This window comes from Excalfactoria chinensis, chromosome 5, assembly GCF_039878825.1.
Source record: "Excalfactoria chinensis isolate bCotChi1 chromosome 5, bCotChi1.hap2, whole genome shotgun sequence".
Lineage (NCBI taxonomy): Eukaryota > Metazoa > Chordata > Aves > Galliformes > Phasianidae > Excalfactoria > Excalfactoria chinensis.
The window spans coordinates 42,322,009-42,339,970 of NC_092829.1; the positions used below are offsets into that span (position 1 = coordinate 42,322,009).

Here is a 17,962-nt window from a genome sequence, read left to right on the forward strand (position 1 = left end):
GGCTGTATGCCCCGTTGGCAACCATGGGATGCTGGGGTAGACTGGTTGGACTGGAAATGGGTGCCGAGGAGCTGTCCTGTGTGCAGCCCCAGGGCCAAACGCTGGGTAGGATTCCAGAGCCTATTCCTTCCCACTTCAAAGGAGGGTTTGTGCCTCTCCCACTGCACCACCAGCTGCTAGGAGAGCCTCGAAGGGCTGCAGGCGGCGGCGGGCCCATCCACGCTGTCTGTGAACCCATGGGCAGGGCAGTTTTGCCCAGGTGGGACACGAGGGGACACCACACGTGGTAGCTGGGAAAGCCTCGTGATGCACCAGCACCTGCAGCGAGGAGGGGACTGAGAGCCCTCAGACTTTCCCCACAGTGGCTGAGCAGCATTTGCTGAGTCACGAGGTGCTGGCTCTGCTGACTCATGGCTAGCAGTGCTCCCGGCCACGTGCCCGCAGGGCAGGAGGAAGCAGGACTGGCTGGCACCCAGGGCTGCCGGACTAACGGGCCTCGTGGCCGGGAGTAGGGCAGGATTTGCAGTGCAGCACATTTTTCTCTCTGCCCTAAGATTCCGGCTTGGCCCTGCTTTGTTTTCTCCAAAAGCAGCTTATGGCTTTGGGGGGGGCTCAAGCATAGGTTGCTGGTGGGATTTATCCTCCTGGAGGATGGGGCGGCTGGGTGCTGGGCTTTGGTGGACATTAGAAATAAACAGATCGTAGCATTGTTAAGGTTGGAGAGACCAATAAGATCATCCAGCCCAACCACCAGCTCTCCCTCATCATGCCCACTGACTACATCTTTCAGTGCCACATCTCCACGACTCCTGAGCACCTCCAAGGACAGTAACTGCACCACCTCTCCGGGCAGCCTGCACCACTGCAACGCTGCTTTCTTGGAGAAGAACTTAGTGCTAATACCTCACCTGAGCACTCCCCTGGCAGAAGAGTTAGGGCAGCTCAATAAGCGAGCTTGTGGTAAGACTACACAGAGAACTGCACAGCCACAGGTGCCAGCCCCTAGCAGGAGGCACTGGGCTGCCCCAAACCGCACTGCATCAGAGGACACGGTGGGATGAAGGCATGGGAGAGGGGCAGCGTGGGGCACCAGAGCCATCGGAGCCCCAGTGGAACTGGGAGTGCTGGTGGCAGACTGTGGTTTTGTAGTAGCAAGGGCTGAAAGCCCCACGTGTTCTTGGGGTGGGGGGTAGTGCTGCACTGTAGGGGTTCGAGGAGAGTGGGAAGAGAGAAACGCTGGACATACTGGGAGCAACGTGCGCGTAAGAATAAATAAATAAATAAATAAATAACAAGTTAAAAAAGATAAAACTAAAGGCAGTTTGGGGGGGAGGGAGGGGAGCGTATCTAATGACAGCAATTAAAAAGTAAAAAATAAAAACCAGCAGCGCCGGCTCGTGACCGTCCCTCCCCCTCACTCCCCCCCCCCACCCCGAGGCTGAGTCACGGCCGCGGGGTCAGGCGGGGGCCCCGCTGCTACCGCCCCCCCCCCAAAGCCGTGCCGCCTCGCTCCGCCCCCCCCCCGCCGCACGTGACGCGGGGCCGCCCCGTCAGCTGACTCTCCGCGCCGGGCCTGAGGCCGCTGCTACAAAAGCTGGGCGCGGGCAGGGCGGGCTCCGCGCTTCTTCGTTGGGGGGTGTAGTGCGTTGCGAGCGTTCCGCCGCCATGGCGTCCCGCGGCCTGCTCGTCCTGCTGCTGCTCGCCTTGGTGGGGCCCTGCGCGGCTCTCATCAGGTGAGGTGTTAGGGGGCGCCGGGGGGGAGGGCGTGTGGAGGTCTGGCGCTGCTGATTCACGGTGCCGCGGGGTTGGGGTTGTGCTGGGGCTCTGCGAGGCCTTTCCTGGAGGTCTTCACCTACTGAGGTGCGGGCTGCCGCTGCTTGGGGCTTCCCCTGTGTTTTTGGGCTGGGTGCTTCGAGGTCAGGGGATGTCTGCCCCATCTGCATCCTGCTGGGGCTCGGTGATCTTCTCCAGAGGGTTGGGAAGGGTGGTGGGTGCTCAGTCATCTAGTAGAGTCCCTGTAACCGAGTGCTCTCCCCTGCCCTACAGGATCCCCCTCACCAAATTCACCTCCACGCGCCGCATGCTGACTGAGGCGGGCAGTGAGATCCCAGACATGAATGCCATCAACCAGTTCCTCAAGTTCAAGCTGGGTTTTGCTGACCTGGCTGAGCCCACCCCAGAAATCCTCAAGAACTACATGGATGTGAGTACCCAGTCCTGCTGCCCTGGTGCTCCTGGTAGAGCTGTGCCACCTGCTGCAGCTCAGAGGGCCGTTGCCAAACCTTTCAGTTGCTTAATGTCATTAAGAAGTTAAAAATAATAAGCATGGTGCTACTGAGCTGCCAGATTTGCTGCTCTATGACCTGTTTCCTTCTTTCCCACTAGTTGCTGTGTATGGTAGATGTACATGGGGGCCTGCAGGCTTGGTGGTGCTCCTAGAATTACTGTGCTGCATTCTGTTATGCACAGGTGCCAAACCTGTCCCTGCTTTCTCCTTCTGAGTGGCCTTGAAATGATCCTGTGGTGGATGCAGGGGTGTTTCCACACCTGGATGGTGGAACTAGCATTGAAAGGAGACCTCAGATAGTGCAGATGAGATCTTATCACAAATACATCTATCCCACACACAGCCCTCACCTGGGGACAGGGAAGGTGCTGGTCCTACTCCCAAGGCCCTTATTGAGCCCCATCCCATAAGGAAAGGTTGTGACTGTTTGAGCAGTGGTGTCAAAACCAGCCCCAGTGTGGCATGGAGCTGGGGTGCTGTGCTGCCAGGACCCAGATGTTTGCCCTGCACTTCAGTGTGCTGAGGCACTGCCAAGATAAAGAACCTTGTCAAGAATTCAGGTGTTGCTCCAGAGCATACTCTGCGGCCAGAGTGCGGTCTTGGGTTCAGGAAGGAAGGGGAAGTGCCTACCCCAAGTGGGGCATCTTGAAGCAGTCATAGGAACCGATCAAGCCTGTGACGTAGGGTAAGTGTCTGCTGGCACTCTCTGAACCCAGTAGAGACTGAGAAGAGCTCTACTTGCTGCAATAGCTTCAGGAAACAGGCAGCCACTCTATATGGTTCCCCACAAGTCCCTTTTGTGGGTCTGTGTATGGGATTTATGGGGCCCACCATGCCACAGTCTTGCGGGGCAGCTGTTCTTACTCTTGTTCATAGTAACCTGTGCATGGGTGAGTTTAAATGTCCTGTCACTCAGTGAGGATTTGACCTTGGTGGCAGTGGAAGCTTGTAGTCAGTTATTTTTAGGTGGGCTGACCCCAGAAGTAGTGAAGTGAGTGCTGGCTCCCCACTGCAGTTAGTGGTAATGAGTTATTAATTACTCAGTGAGAAACCAAGTGGTTTCTGCACTTGGAGCAGGCACCTCTGATAATCCTTTAATCCTGTTCTGAGGCTTCCCCCCCCCCCACTAACTGATCACACCCAACTTGAGTACTGGCTCTGCTCCTGCACCCTGGGGCTCGCCAGCAGTACTGAAACCCCCGTGGCAGCAGAGGGTATAACTCCATGTGACTTGCAGTTCCTCCCCAGACCTGCCAGCACAGCAGCTTCCCAGCCAACTCAGTGCTGTTCTGGCTTTTCATCAGTGCAGGTGCTTATGCTGCCTTTCTGACAGCTTTTTCTTCCCTTTTGTGAGTCTTGCTTCTGCCTGCACACCTTCTTCCCTTCTATGCTTTCAGTCATCTCTACAAGTGCCCATCCTGCTTCTCTTCCCTGTTTATCCTTTTCTTACCCACTGTAGTTATGTTTGGACACTTGTAGAGCCCATCACTCTTTTGAGTGGGGATGAAGGCAGTGTCTACATAAAAAGCCAGTCCCTTTTTTACCTTGAGAAAAGCTTTGTGGAAGATGTCATTAATTTCTTTGCTATTACATGCTGTTGTGTTTGCTTGGGAGTGTCTGTATCACCAGGACACCCCCCCCCACCCATGGGTGTGGGTACCAGACAGGGGTTCCTTGTGCCCATCCCATGCTACTGCAGCAGTTATCTCTCCAGCTCAGGGTAGCTTTGTGGGATGCACTCCATTATCACTGGGCACCTCTGCTCACAGGGCTCCGTTCTGTTTTGCAGGCCCAGTATTATGGTGAGATTGGCATTGGGACCCCCCCACAGAAGTTCACTGTGGTCTTTGACACGGGCTCCTCCAACCTCTGGGTGCCATCAGTGCACTGTCACCTGCTGGACATCGCCTGTTGTAAGTATCACAGTTTGTCTTTTCCTGTTCAGTGCTAATGCAGGGACTAATGTAATGATCCTGCCCCTGCCATGAACTGGAAGCCCCTAGCTTGCATCATCATCATATTCTCCTGCTGAAAGAACAACTTGGCTATAGCAGAGCAGCTGACAGACTCTGCTGATCCACCTGGAGGGAGGGAGGAGAGATCTGAGCTGGTGCCAAGCCTTCCCTGCCCCTCTGGTTCACACCCTCTCTCCTAAAGCTGCTCCCTGTTGCCCACGCATGAGCCCAGCCTTCCTGAGCAGCCTTGCTCCTGTGGTTGGGAACCAATGAATGCTTCCCCAGGTTGCTGGGATTCTCCCCAAATTATAGACTTGTTTTGTTGCGCAATGTTGGGGGGGGGTGGGGGAAGGGCAGCTTCTTGCCAGATCTGATATAAACTGTCCTAGTTTCTGTTTTATTGCTGCACAGAGCATGTGACTGCATGTTTATGGGTTTTATAATTAACGTGAACCACATAGTCACTCCTCTCTGTGATGAGAACATCTAAGAAATTACGTTTTTTTTCTTTATCTTTGTTCTCTGCTCTGTGACATTACTGTGCAATACACCTCCATGAATGCATGTTTCAAACCCAGCTATGGTGAAATGCCATAAAGGAACTGCCATCTGTGCTTCTTAAGTAGCAGGGGGAACCCCTGGGGCCAACAAAAGCAAGTGTGAGAGGTGACCTCCAATGGCTGTCAAGGGCAGAGAGGGAAGCTTGTGCCCTGTCTTGTACATGCAAAAATCATGGGCTGTGGGAAGACAGTACTGTTTCTTTTTTTGTATCTGTGTAAGCAAAAATGGACATACAGATTTCCAATGTGCCTTGATAAGACCATTGAGTCCATGTTTGTGTCCAGAGCAGAGTATATTCAAAGCCACCCAGCTCTCCATGGCATGACAGGCAGCCATAGGGACATCTGCCTCCCTGTTGTCTAATGTGACCTGACATGCCAGCCGTGTGCAGTCCAGGCTCTTAATGCACTGTGGCCAAATTGGATCTTCCTGCCTGATTCCCAGACCTTCTCATTACATTCAAGCTGGCCCTTGCAGCACCAAGTGTCTGTGTGCCCCAGGCATGCTATGTAGCTGGGTATTGAAGAGCAGAAGTTATTTTGTGGTTAACACTGGAAAGGCACACAGCAGATGTTCCTGGTGCATTTGAAGTGTTTTTCTTGTGACTGAAGCCTGTTTGTGGTGCAGAGGAACATTAGTGCTCATGTCCATTTTTTCCCCTTCCTGCCTGCAGTGCTACACCACAAGTACGATGCATCCAAATCCAGCACCTATGTGGAGAATGGCACTGAGTTTGCCATCCACTATGGGACTGGGAGCTTGTCTGGATTCCTGAGCCAGGACACAGTCACGGTAAGTAGTGGCCAAGTTCCCCCGTGCCAGCTTTTGGGAAAAGTACTTGAAACGTTTTGATTTCAATGGGTCTCGCTTCTGGAGTGTTCCACTTGTATCAAGCATGCTTCAGTGCCGTCTTACTTAGTGCTTTGAAGTGAGGCGATAACTACAACTGAGGTGGGCAGGGCAAGGGAAGGGATTAACTTGGGGGTCAATGAAAGCAGAACTGAGCAGTAGCCACACTTGTGGTACACTGCAGGTGTGCCCTGGCCATCCTCTTTCTCTTGACTCTGGGAAACTCATATCCTAACTATATATACCAGCACCATCCTGCAGGCTGCTTCTGCTGCCTAACTTGCTCTTGGCAGACATCCTGATGGCAGGAAGCATTCATGTGAGCAGCTGATGTCACACAGAACACAAACAGGCTCTGTTGGCGGAGCCAGCCTCATCCTGGTCCTGTGTGGAGTGGTGCTTACCAAATGTCTTGAGGGTTTCCCATCAGCCATTGACAGGCTGGTTGGAGGTTGCTGGGCTGATCATAGCTTCTCATCTCTGCAAGTAAAGGCTGAATACTTTGCCCTTTAAAGGGTGTATACTCTGGGACTTCAGGTTCTCCCTGGGACAAATGCACTTGAGTGTACCAGCTGCTGGAAATCTGTGGCACACGTGCTCCCAAGTTACTGACTGTCCTTGCTGGGGTAAGGGAGTGTGTTTGCTTAGGGGAGGGAGGCAAAGCATTGTGAATAAGCACAGAAATCTAGAGTTTCTCAGATTTCTGTGTTAGTTTGAGCTGAAAAGTGTTAAGCTATTCTTCATTAGAACTGGAAGAAAAGCATCTAAGCTAAGGAAGAGCCTGGAGTTTTGTGCAAGCAAGTAGTAAGTGTTCTATAGCTTAGAGGAGGTAACTTGGAAAATGGAGCTCGGAGGGGCTGCCATTCATTCTTCATACTTGTGTTTTGTTTTTGATTCCTCTGCCACCAGACCATTTCAGTTTCATGACATGATCACTGTGTTCTTCAGTAGGCTTAGAAAACAGCCACCATCCAAGCCTTCACATGCTTGGTTTACTCAGCAGACAGAGCAGTCTGCTTGGGCCCTGCTGGCTGCAGAGCTGATGGTATGGCAGCAATGCTGGGATGGGGAGGTCTGGAAGGAGCTCATTGCAGACACGGAGCAAGACAAACAGCAAGCTTCATTGTCCTGTGAAAGTGTGGGCTGGTTTAGGCACTTTCCTGCTTAATGCTGGGCTGAAGTGAGTCAGAAGGAAAACTGCAAATTTTTTTTCTGTAATTATCACCCTAATGCTTGCTTGCTAATTAGCTCTCTGCTTCCCAGCAGCACAGAGGAAGAACTTTGTGCCTGAGCTTGTTTGAGGGGAGTGAGGATGGCTGTTGGCAACCAGCACAGCTGGTAGTGCTTAGTTTCTGTGTGGGTGGGAGCAAAAGGAACCTCTTGCATGGCTCCAGTGCAGCGCTGTGCTTCCAGTGCAGCAGAGCAAGGGGAGATCAGAGACCTTCAGATTCAGTACCATGGTGTGCCACTGGCAGTTCATCCCACAGGCAAGCTTGCAGTCTGTGGCTTTGCAGTACAGACTCTGAAACAGCCTCTAGAATTGCTGTCTCAGCTCCAGCCCCAGCCAAATGGGTAGAAGCATCCCCAGAAATGTATGGTAGCACTGACGTACTTCTGAAGGGCACTGGTTGGTGGGTGGTACAGAGTCTGTCCATTCTATCTATGTAGGGAAGGTGTTGAGCTACAGTCTTGCTGGGGGGGCTGGAGTAGTGCTCCATGTTGCCATGCTCCCTGTTTGCCATGTGGCTGAAGATGCACTTTTGTCTCAGTCCTGCTGAGAATCAAGCACAGATGGGCAGGGTCTCCATGAGCCTGCTGAGATCCCACCGCCAGGTTGTCCTTAGCTTCTTGATCTGGAGGAGGAATTCAAACCAACCCAATCTTATCTTTCTGTTTCCCTTAAGTGGAAGCCTTATTGATTTTTGAGCTGCTGCAGGACCAGCTTTGGACAGTTGCCCTGCGTGCAGGGTGGCCCTGCTGTGCATTTTCTCTTCAAGAAGCAGAGCAATTGTTGTTTGAAACAGCTTTTGAAAGCTATAGGACTTGCAAACGGATGTGTTGCTGTGAGCTGTTCTGGCCCACATCCTGCCGTGTGGCTTTTAGCTTTTGCAAGGCTGACTTGCCCTTTCCGATCTGTAGATACCATTAAAGCCAGCACCGCCTGCCCAGTCACAGTCTGTCTAACCCTGAGGGGATGTTTGTCATTTACAGGGATCATTATCTGCTGTTGCTGTCTGCCATCAGGTGGGCGAGGCCGAGCTGTACAGTCCAGCCTTGTTTACTACAGGGCTGTTTGCTAGAGCTCTAATACAGACACCAAAACTGCCTCTGATGAGCTAGAAGCTGGGCAGCTTCTGTATTTCTTCATGGGAACTGGCCCTTGAGCATGTGTAGAGGACTTTCAGCTTTCCAGTGGGGAATACTGGTCCTTCTGATGACCTTTGTGTTTGCCTTACTCTGATTACTATTTATGTGCCAACATCACTTTCCTTACTGGCTCTTCCCCCACCACAAGAGGTCTGTGTGAGCTGGTCTCTCTTCTGGACGTGACACAAGATCCTGGGAATGTTTCTTGTATTGGGGTGATTGCAAGGCTCTTTGGCAGAGGTAGGAAGGATTGGTGGTCCCAGCTGGGTACGGATGCAGCACCCGGGAGGAAGGACTCAGATATGTATTAGATGTCTGGAGTGAAGAGTTGTGTAGCATAAGATCTGCTCAAACTATGGATAGGATAAAGTAAGCAATAAGGGAAGGGCTATGGAGTGAGGGGACAAGCCCTCCACAACAAGGAGTTACAAAATGGTATGACCAATGCTAAGACCCAGCGATAGTCTGAGGGCTGAGTGAGGTGGGAAGTGAGTGAAGGGAAGCTCCAGCACATGGGGACACACAGGGTTTCACTGGGACTTGAGGTACCACTGGATAGCCAGAGTGGGCTGTCCCACCAAGGAGGGCGGTATCATGTTATGTGTTTTCAGTTATTATGTACAAATACCAGGGCAAAAGCATGGTGGTGTGTTGAGGGATGTTCTACAGCCTGTGCTCAGCAAGGTCCAGTTTCCACCCTAGTTCTGTGGGGCATCTCTTCACAAACTCTTTCCTTCTGTCCCATCTACCTACAGCTTGGTAACTTGAAAATCAAGAACCAGATCTTCGGGGAGGCTGTGAAGCAGCCAGGCATCACCTTCATTGCTGCCAAGTTTGATGGCATCTTGGGCATGGCATTCCCAAGAATCTCTGTGGACAAGGTCACACCTTTCTTTGATAATGTCATGCAGCAGAAGCTGATTGAGAAAAACATCTTCTCCTTCTATCTGAACAGGTACTGCTGGGTTTGGTGGCAGCATATCTCAGTCAGGGTAAGCACCGGCATTACCGAGGAGGTCTCAACAGGGTTGCCTCCCTGGAGCAGGAGGGTTAAATACCTTGCTCTTCGTTAGCATGGAATAAGAAGTGGAATAGAAATGCAGCATTTTACTGAACTTAAAAATGCTGAGTAGATCTGCTACCAGACTTCAGAAGTAGAGAGAGGGCCTTCTCTTCTGAAGGAGAGAGAGTTAAAAAAAATAATAATAAAGAGGATTGCAGTCATAAGATCATGTGCAACTAGAACAGCCCTTGTTAGAGGGGTAAACACAGCCCTGGTCTGCAGCTGATATCCACAAGCTATGTGCCTATGTCACCTTGTAGACAAGCACTGATGATGGGGCTTATCCTTCCTCCCACTCTGGGAAAACCATCTACTGTCTTGGCCAGTTGTTGCCAACCCTAAGGTACCCCATGAATGCACTTCAGCTCAAAGTGGAGTACATCTGGAGAAGGGAGAGCAGAGAGGGCTACTACTGACAATTCCAGCACTGTCCCTCCCCCATCACCATATTTCTCCCATCTGCTCAGCAGCAATCTTTTATCTGACAGTAACCTTGAAGATCCAGCTCTGAGGCCATTGGCTTCAGTGGATTTGGGCACAGATAGTCTGCAGGATGATTTGGAAAATATTTCAGTTTTTCCCTCCCCTAGTCTATCTCAGAATACTTGTCTTGATACTGATCTATTGTATTATTATATATTATACTATAAGTTGTTTGTCTCCAGTGCTACTAATGCTGTGCTTCACCTCCGAACTCCCCAGTGTGTTTTGTGGATGCACAGTGGGGTTTTCCTTACCTCACGCCTGATGATGGTGATTTTTTCTTTTTTCTTGTTTCTTTGCAGAGATCCCACAGCTCAGCCAGGTGGTGAGCTGCTGCTGGGGGGGACTGACCCCAAATACTACAGTGGTGACTTCAGCTGGGTGAATGTCACGCGCAAAGCCTACTGGCAGGTCCACATGGACTCGTAAGTCCCATTGCACCGCTGTGCGGGCAGCCCTGCATCCATCATGCTTGGAACAGTGCTGCGAGCCTCCTGTGTGTTAAACTCTGAGTTGTTGGCTGGCAGCTGCAGATGAGCAGGATGCAGCCCCAGGAAGGCAGCCCTTGCCTGAAGGGCACGGTGCGGCAATCAGTGCGCATTGTTGGAGGCAGGGGGAAGGGGAGCTGCCGGCCAGCCCTGCTGTCTATTCTGAGCTCCCCCACGTGATAGGAGCTGAGGAGCAGGCTGTGATCAGTGTGTGCCTCTTTCCTGAGGGCTGCTGCCCTCCCTGGTGCAGGGTTTTAGTTCTCACCTTCCCTAAGCCATGCTGCATTGGCAAAGCCTGCAGAGATCAAGGCTAGAAGGTTTTATCTGTCTGCACCACTGAGAAACTTGATATGGGTGAGGAAGCCAAACAACTCCTCCCCTTCCTTCATCATGTATGTGAATCTTTCCCTTGCTTACAACCCCTAAAGCTGTCTTAGCACCTGGCTAACACTGCTTTTTACAGTAGTGTGGGCACAAACCCCTACCAGCGCACTCAGCAGTCTAGGGTATCTGCAGGAATGCAGGTAATGCAGCAAGGCATCTATTTACTTTCAGACGTGCAGGGGCTCTGTGGAATCAGGGTCTATGCGTGGTAGAAAAGCAACCCTGCTACGTCAGGATTTGAGCATCCATCACTATCTCAGGCCATCCGTGGCTATCTCTTGCAATCCTTCTTGCATGTCTGTGTAACAGCCAGGCTAAGTCATCCCTACTTCAGTTCTCTGTAGCCCTTGCTGGGGCCATCTCTAAGGACTGTCTACTCTCTGGACATCTCTTCCTAGGGTGGATGTTGCCAATGGGCTGACCCTTTGCAAAGGGGGCTGCGAAGCCATTGTGGACACAGGCACTTCTCTCATCACTGGCCCTACCAAGGAAGTAAAGGAGCTGCAAACAGCCATTGGTGCAAAACCACTCATCAAAGGCCAGGTGAGGCTGCTGTGGATATAATTGCATCCAAATGCTTTTAGGCATGCTGTTTTCCTGTTCTCTGATCCCAGTCTGTGCTTCAGGAAAAGCTCCCAGCACAGAAAGCACCCTTCTGTCCTTGGAATGGAGATGGGAGTAGTAGAAGGGCTTTGCTTTGGGTCACTTCTGCCACTCATCTCTGGGAGGTAGAGAAGAGGGATGCGAGTTGCAGCTGAGGCCAAGGATTCGCATTAATGAGAGTCCAGAGGCACTTTAATTACAAATACATTTAATGCAAATGACAGCCCATCCCTGCCAAGTGTTTAACCGTCATACTTAATCTCCCAAGGTCGTCTTCCTCCCTGAAATCCTGGAGGGATGGGGATTGTAGGGGCTCAGCAGAGTTGGACCTGAACCTGCCATCCTCTGGCTCCATCCCTGCAGACCTAAACCATCCTTACATCCTTTGGCCCCACTGCTCAGTGCCCTGGGTTTTAGCAGCACGCTTACCCCAGCTCAGGCAGCTTTGGCTCTTTGAGATGGACAGTGTTTTGGGAGGATGGGGATGACATGACCATTCCAAGTGGGTGACTGTGCTTTCTTGAGGGCTTAGGAACTGCCATCTGATGCCCTGGCTGCTTCTCTTTCAGTATGTGATCCCCTGTGAGAAGATCTCGTCTCTGCCTGTTGTCACACTCATGCTAGGTGGGAAGCCCTACCAGCTCACTGGGGAGCAATATGTCTTCAAGGTACATCCAGGGCAATTTCTGACAGCCCTATGCTTCTCTTGCAAGACCTGATTTTTGTCTCTTTTGTTTGGATCCGAGCATTGAAGTGCAGAAATCCTAGAACTGCAAAAGCAAGCCTAGAACTGGCACTTGGGGGGTGGGGGAGAAGTCTGAAAGATGGTGGTGGTAGCAGTGGCTGATGGGTCCAGGGAACTACCATGTTTTACAGGAACAAATCTTCCTGCATGATGCTCCCTGCTCACAGAGGAGAAAGAAAGGAAGGGTAAGGGTAGGCAGTTCAGAGCTTTCTACAGACACTTTGGTTGGTTTTGTTTTGTTATTTTTTCCAATTGACTTCTGTTAGTGTTAGTCCAGCCTCCTTGTAAGAGAGGCCTCCAGTCTCACATGGAAGGTAACTGTTGTCTTATAGCTTGTAAAAATCACCTTGTGCAGAGTTTCAGCAGTGGCTTTTACTTCTTAGAAGCTCTTGCAAGCTGCAGATCCTAGAATGGGAGAGGCTGAAGTGCAGCTGGGGTTGGCAGATACTATTTGAAATGTGTTGTTGATGAAAGGTGGGGACCTTTGGCTGAAGTTCTTGCTCTTCTATAGGTTTCTGCACAAGGAGAGACCATCTGCTTGAGTGGGTTTTCTGGCCTGGATGTCCCACCACCTGGGGGACCACTCTGGATCCTGGGAGATGTCTTCATTGGCCCCTACTACACTGTCTTTGACCGTGATAATGACTCTGTTGGTTTCGCCAAATGTGTCTAAGCGCCTGACCCCCTCCTCCCTCACTGTCTCTGCTACACACAAACACTTGCATACACACACAGGACCTGTAGAGAAGTTGTAGAGAAAGATTATCAGGATTAAAAACCCACTCAGTGGGGAAAAAAAAAATATCAAAACAAAGGAATTGAACTAGATTTAAGGTTACAAGGAAAATATTCATTGTTACTGTCCTGCTAGCTGCTTTTCCCCTTCTGAGTAAGTGGTGCTGGGATAGTTCTAGTTGATAACACCAGCTGGAGTAGCCCCTTGCTTACTGCTAGACCTTTGAGTATTTGTTTTTAAGATCTACTTCAAAGCTGAACCAGCCCTCACTGCCCCCCCAGTGCCCCTGGGAAGGCAGCTGGCTTGCTCTGCTCCTGTGGCGGAGCTGTGCTGGGGCTTCTTTGCTAGGGGAGAAGGATGGAGAAGTCAGGTGATACTTCTGGTTTGTCACTGAAGTGGGTGGTCAAGTCCATCACCCCTCTGATGGGTGAGAAAGCAATTGCTAGACCATTTCTCCTTGAGTTAGTGCTGGATTGGTCCTTAGAGAGCATGTCCTGGGCTGAAGCAGTAGGGGATTGTGAAGCATGCTCAGGATTTGAGTTTTGGAGTTGAGCGGCTCTGTTTGTGTATCTTGTGTTGTGAAGGCACTAGTGAGAGCAGGGGGTGTCATGTCAGCATGCCTGGCCTGAGCCTTTCAGACCTATTAGGGCAGGGACTTACAGGAGGATTCCAGTCAGTGGAACTCCTCAGTATGTAAGATTACAAGGGGGGTGGGGGTGGGGTGTTCACAATAGGTTTTAATACAAGTCACTTGATTTCATGTCTGTTAAGGCCCAGCTTTGTGCCGAAGGCTGAGCAAAGCCATGACACCCAAGTTCTCTTGGGTGTGTTGAGCTTCTCCTGGGTTTTCCTTGCAACTTCATCCAGAGCCAGTGAGTTGAGGGTAATGTTTCCTAAAGCAATTATGTGATCTACAAGGTTAAATCACAAGACCTTTAGGAAACATTACTCATAGTGTTTTGAATGTCTGTAAACTCAAGAGACAGTTGGCAGAGGCAGCAAGACTTGCAGACAGGAGGGTGCCACAGAGGCTGTGGGCTTGTATTTGCACTCATTTTTCCCCTACCAATTCCCAAAGCCCAGGGTTTCACATCCTCCCTACCTGGCATGTTTTTTCCCCGTGTTACTAATATCAGTGAGATCTCTGTCCATTTACCTCCTGTGCTGCAGACCAAACAAAGCATTTTCTTGTTTTGGGGAGGTGGTAACTGGAATTGCATTCCTAGTTCCACATCTTTGTCTTCAGGATCCAAGATCAGGGCACGTTGAGGTGTTTGTTTAATTGATCTAGCATCGGTAAGCATGCACTGGCTGAGTGAAGAGACAACAGTAACTGGGAGGATGATAAAGTGAGTCTTTAGTAGAGAAGAAATTTCTCAAAGCTCCTAGTCCATGCTGGGAAGGAGAATCCAGTCATACTGATTTCCCAGGTCCTGAGGTTAAAGAGTTGAGGGACAGAGCTGAGGGTGGCAAGAGAAACCACTAGCAATTGAGTGAATAGGTCATTAGTCAAGGTGAGGTATGTATACAAGTGAGCTACATCATCCCAACAGTGAATCTACCATGAGCTTTGGGGCATGAGTGGGGAAGAAGTTTACAGGTGAACTGTGAGAGGACAGCTGCAGACAGTGAGCACCTAGCCTGCAGATGTTGCTTGTCTCCACCTGTTGCAGTGGTTCGGTTGACTTTATGACCATAACTCATGCTATGGAGGTGTCTTTTGTGGGCAGCAGAGATGTTTCTAACGTGTGTGTTGTTCTTTGTAACTCTGGATATGATGCATCTGCTGCTCCCAGAGCTTGCTTCTGCCTGCTCATGGACTTGCAACCCATTATCTGGGTTCCTGTGGACGTATGTTGCTGATCAAGAACAGCGTGTTACTGAAAAAAATGATGCTTCAAAATCAACAGCACCTTTCCAGAGAGTCCACTTCTTGCATTACATACCTGGAACACCATGAAGTCCTGCTAGATCATCTGCAAGCTGCAGGATTTACCCAGCACACTGAGATGGCATCTTGAGTACCCGTTGGGTTTTTTTCTTTTCTTTCTGAGATGATACAGGGAACGTGGAGGGGGGACAGAGGATTTTGAATGTTCCATGTCAGATTTTAGCTGTGCGGAACTGGCCATCGGACAGCAGCTCTGGTGGATACACAATGCCTTATAGCCTCTGTGGTCACCCAGAGCCATGCCCCAACTAACATATCGTGGGATAGGCTGGAGGAGCAGTTGGGTGTGACTGCATTTGCAATACAAATCATAGTCTTCACCAAAATGGTTCTCCTCCTCTTGTTCTTTTATCTGTTTTTAAACCAAACTCTTACTGCGTGACTTTTATTTTTAAATCTAATTTGCTGTCAGAATTATTGTCTCATCCTAGAAAATTGAAAAGCAAATACAGTGTTTTCCCCCCTTAACTGTCAGTCTGGTCTTTCCTTAAGGAGCTTGAGGTGTAGCCTGGTCTCTCCCAGACCTGAGGGGCTTAGTATGGCTGGTAGCTTGTATGTGTGTGGACTCGTACATGTTTCAGCAGGTTCTCTTGGTTAGGAAAACAGTAGGCAGGCTGTTAGGTTTCTCTGTTTCTGTGTATTAGAAACAGCATCTGCAGAGTGATGTGACAGTTCCACCTGCTCATTGCTGTGGTTGCTGGGCCAGCTAGGACAAGGTTTTGCAGGGCTTTGCGCAAAATGTGATCCTATAGCAGCTAAGGCAAGACTCCGGTTTCTAATTCCAATTTAAAACCCGTCAGGATTGAGTTTGCATTCCTAGAGTCTGGTGATGAAGACCATGGGGTGTTTCTTTATTTGGAATGTAGCAGAAATCCTTTTCTCTTGTCTGGCTGAGTGGCTTTCAGTCCTTGTGTTGCTGTATGGAAACTGAAGATGGTGATGCAGAATGAAGGCCCCGTGTGCCAGGTGCAAGATAAGAGCTAATCCCTGCTTTGGAAAAAAAGAATATCGTGTACATAAAGTAAGGCAGATGCAGCCAAGTCCCATCCCATTTTCTGAATGCGGATCTAAGCATGCAAAGAGCTTAAATGATTCCCTTATTGGCATGTCCAGTGTCTCTCATCCCCTGAGATGCCCTAATACCCCAATCAACCCCTTTCCTATGTTGAAGGGATGGCTGTAGCCCAAAAGTATTGGCTGGGTCATGAAAACCAACTGTTCAGTCCAAGGGGAGACATCATCGCTAGAATATGAGGGTGTTGTTTTTGCAGTGAGGATCGTGCCTGAGCCGTTAATCATGCCGTGTTAGACACAGTGCCTCAGCAGGAACAGTCTCAGCCTTGATCTTGGCCAAGAGGTAGGGAAGCCAAGAGCCAGGTTATCCTCCCATGCTTTGCAATGAGGAGCAGAAGGCACCCAGCCCGTGAGCAGCCTGGACTTGGCCCTGGGTTATATTACCTGCAAATACTCTGGTTTGCATCAGTCCTCATTTGCTGCACCACCTCTGCAGAACTCCATCTGCGTGACAATTTGATGGCTTACTGTTTATTAAAGTGTCTCCACTAATGCAAAGAGGATAAATATTTTCCTTCCACCTTCCCTCTGCAGCAGGGTGCCTGGTCTGATCCTTCCTCTGCTACCTCTGGGGTTGCTAAAAGACTGCTTCTCCCCCAGCCTACAGGGAGAGGAGTCAGACTTGTGTTTATGGAGGCAGCGCGCTGCTGCTCTGGCTGGCGCAGCAATTTGTTGCGTTCTAAACTATTTTAATAACCATGAATGACTAAGCACGTTGGTTGGGACTGGTGGCTCCTTTTTTCGCTCTTTCTTTGATCTATTTATTTTTAGGTTTCTCTGAGAGGGGAAAAGAAGTAGAGACTGAAAGTAGAGACTGAAAGCCAGAAGACAGGAGAGAGAAACCTCTCCAAGCTGCAGCCCACCTCAGTGCTTGTGAGGTTTGGGAAGCCATCAAAAACTTTCCAGAGGGGTGCCAGTGTGGTCTTTCTCTGTTGGGAGAAGCAGGGTTGAGTCCTTCTGATGGTCTTGAGGAAGAAGTTCTTACAGGTGGAAGTCTGAGTTCTCACTGTCTTACAGAGTACTCCATTGTGCTGTAGCAAGTGCATCTCCAACACAGGTACAGAATTGTTTTGAAACACCTTCCTCTTGTGCAGCCCTTGAAGTAGGGGCCTCTCTTGCACATCCACACGTGACTTAAAAACCCACAGAAAAGAGGAGTATAGAAATAATGCATATTTTTTTATTATTATTATCATAGAACCAGGCTTTGGTTGAAAGAGACCTCAAAGTGCATCTGGTTTCCCCCACCACCATGGGCAGGGTTACTACCCACTGGATCAGGTTACCCAGGGCTTTATCCAACCCAATCTTTAAACCCATCTTCTTCACATTAGCACATGCTCTTCTCTGTTGGTGCTTTGCTTCCAGCACCACCCTGCTGCCTCCTCCACATCCTCTCCAATTTCCTTCTCCCTCCTCATCCTCTATCCCCTGCTGACGTTAGGAAGAGAGCAGTACACAACTTCAGCAAGACAAACAAACAACAGGCTCATCCTGGGCTGATGCAAACCTCTTGTTTGTGAGTGGAAGAGCCAGTAACATGGGAGAACATGAGACAGGTGGGGCTGTGTCCCATCCAAGCTGGCACCCATCCACCAGCCCAGCACCATGAGATGCCTCAGGGGAAAACCATGGAGGGAATTTGGTCTTCAGAAGACAGGTAACAGGAAGCCTTTTGTCTCATCCCTCTGGTATACACTGGTAGTCACCCATGCTGACACAGTTGTGTCCCTTAACCATCTGGTTTGGTCTTCAATGTCCACCACAGGCTTGGTTACACCAAGTAAACCTATTGGCCCCTTATATTTCCCCTTCATTGTTTGCCTTATGTGCCAGCGACTGTTAAATACACTGATTTTCTATTGGACCACATGGGTCCATGATGATCATTTTTTCACCATGCAGAAGATTTGAGGTTTTCACTGTGGGGCTCTGAATGATTAGCCAATACCCAGGACCTTGTAATTTGTTACCATCAGGAGGAGAATTAGTTGCACAGAATCAGAAACGTTGTGCTACTCTGCTTATTTACAGGGGCTGCATCCAGGATCCAAGCCAGGACTGCCCATTGTGTTGTCTTTCTTGTTAGTTACAACGCACACAGCAGCCCTGTGAAATTTAGGACCTCCTCAGCCCACCGAGCCTTGGGGTAGTGGCATATACTAGGGCAGGCAGCAGCCTGCTTGTTGGAGGTTGTATTGCTGCTCCTGGAGGAGGGATGCTCTGCAAGGTTGTAGGCTGCAAAAAGCTGTTCGAGTCAGTTGTTGTTCCTTAACTCAGCACATTGTGGGCAGGCTTAAAGCACTAAGTGAGGATTTCCCTTTGCCTGCAGGTAATGTCTACGTAAGCTTTTATTTTACCCAGCTCTTCACAAGTCTTAGTGGTCCATCTGCAGGATTTCTTTGAGCTTTCTCTG

General features: G+C 50.1%; 1 protein-coding gene across 1 annotated transcript; it reads left to right on the forward strand.

Moving 5' to 3' along the window:
* Window positions 1–1,533: 1,533 nt before the first annotated feature.
* Window positions 1,534–14,940, forward strand: CTSD (cathepsin D). The gene is made up of 9 exons (XM_072337502.1): window positions 1,534–1,733; window positions 2,047–2,203; window positions 4,077–4,200; window positions 5,477–5,595; window positions 8,775–8,974; window positions 9,868–9,990; window positions 10,836–10,980; window positions 11,610–11,708; window positions 12,297–14,940. Exons 1-9 carry the CDS (start codon window positions 1,666–1,668, stop codon window positions 12,456–12,458), a joined length of 1,197 nt encoding a protein of 398 aa, XP_072193603.1. The 5' UTR covers window positions 1,534–1,665; the 3' UTR covers window positions 12,459–14,940.
* The last annotated feature ends 3,022 nt before the right edge of the window (window positions 14,941–17,962 follow it).

Coding starts and splice junctions, on each gene's coding strand:
- CTSD (XM_072337502.1), top strand. CDS start 1,666: ATGGCGTCCCGCGGCCTGCTCGTCCTGCTGCTGCTCGCCTTGGTGGGG. Junction 1,734..2,046: donor CCCTGCGCGGCTCTCATCAG/GTGAGGTGTTAG, acceptor CCTGCCCTACAG/GATCCCCCTCACCAAATTCA. Junction 11,709..12,296: donor GGGAGCAATATGTCTTCAAG/GTACATCCAGGG, acceptor GCTCTTCTATAG/GTTTCTGCACAAGGAGAGAC.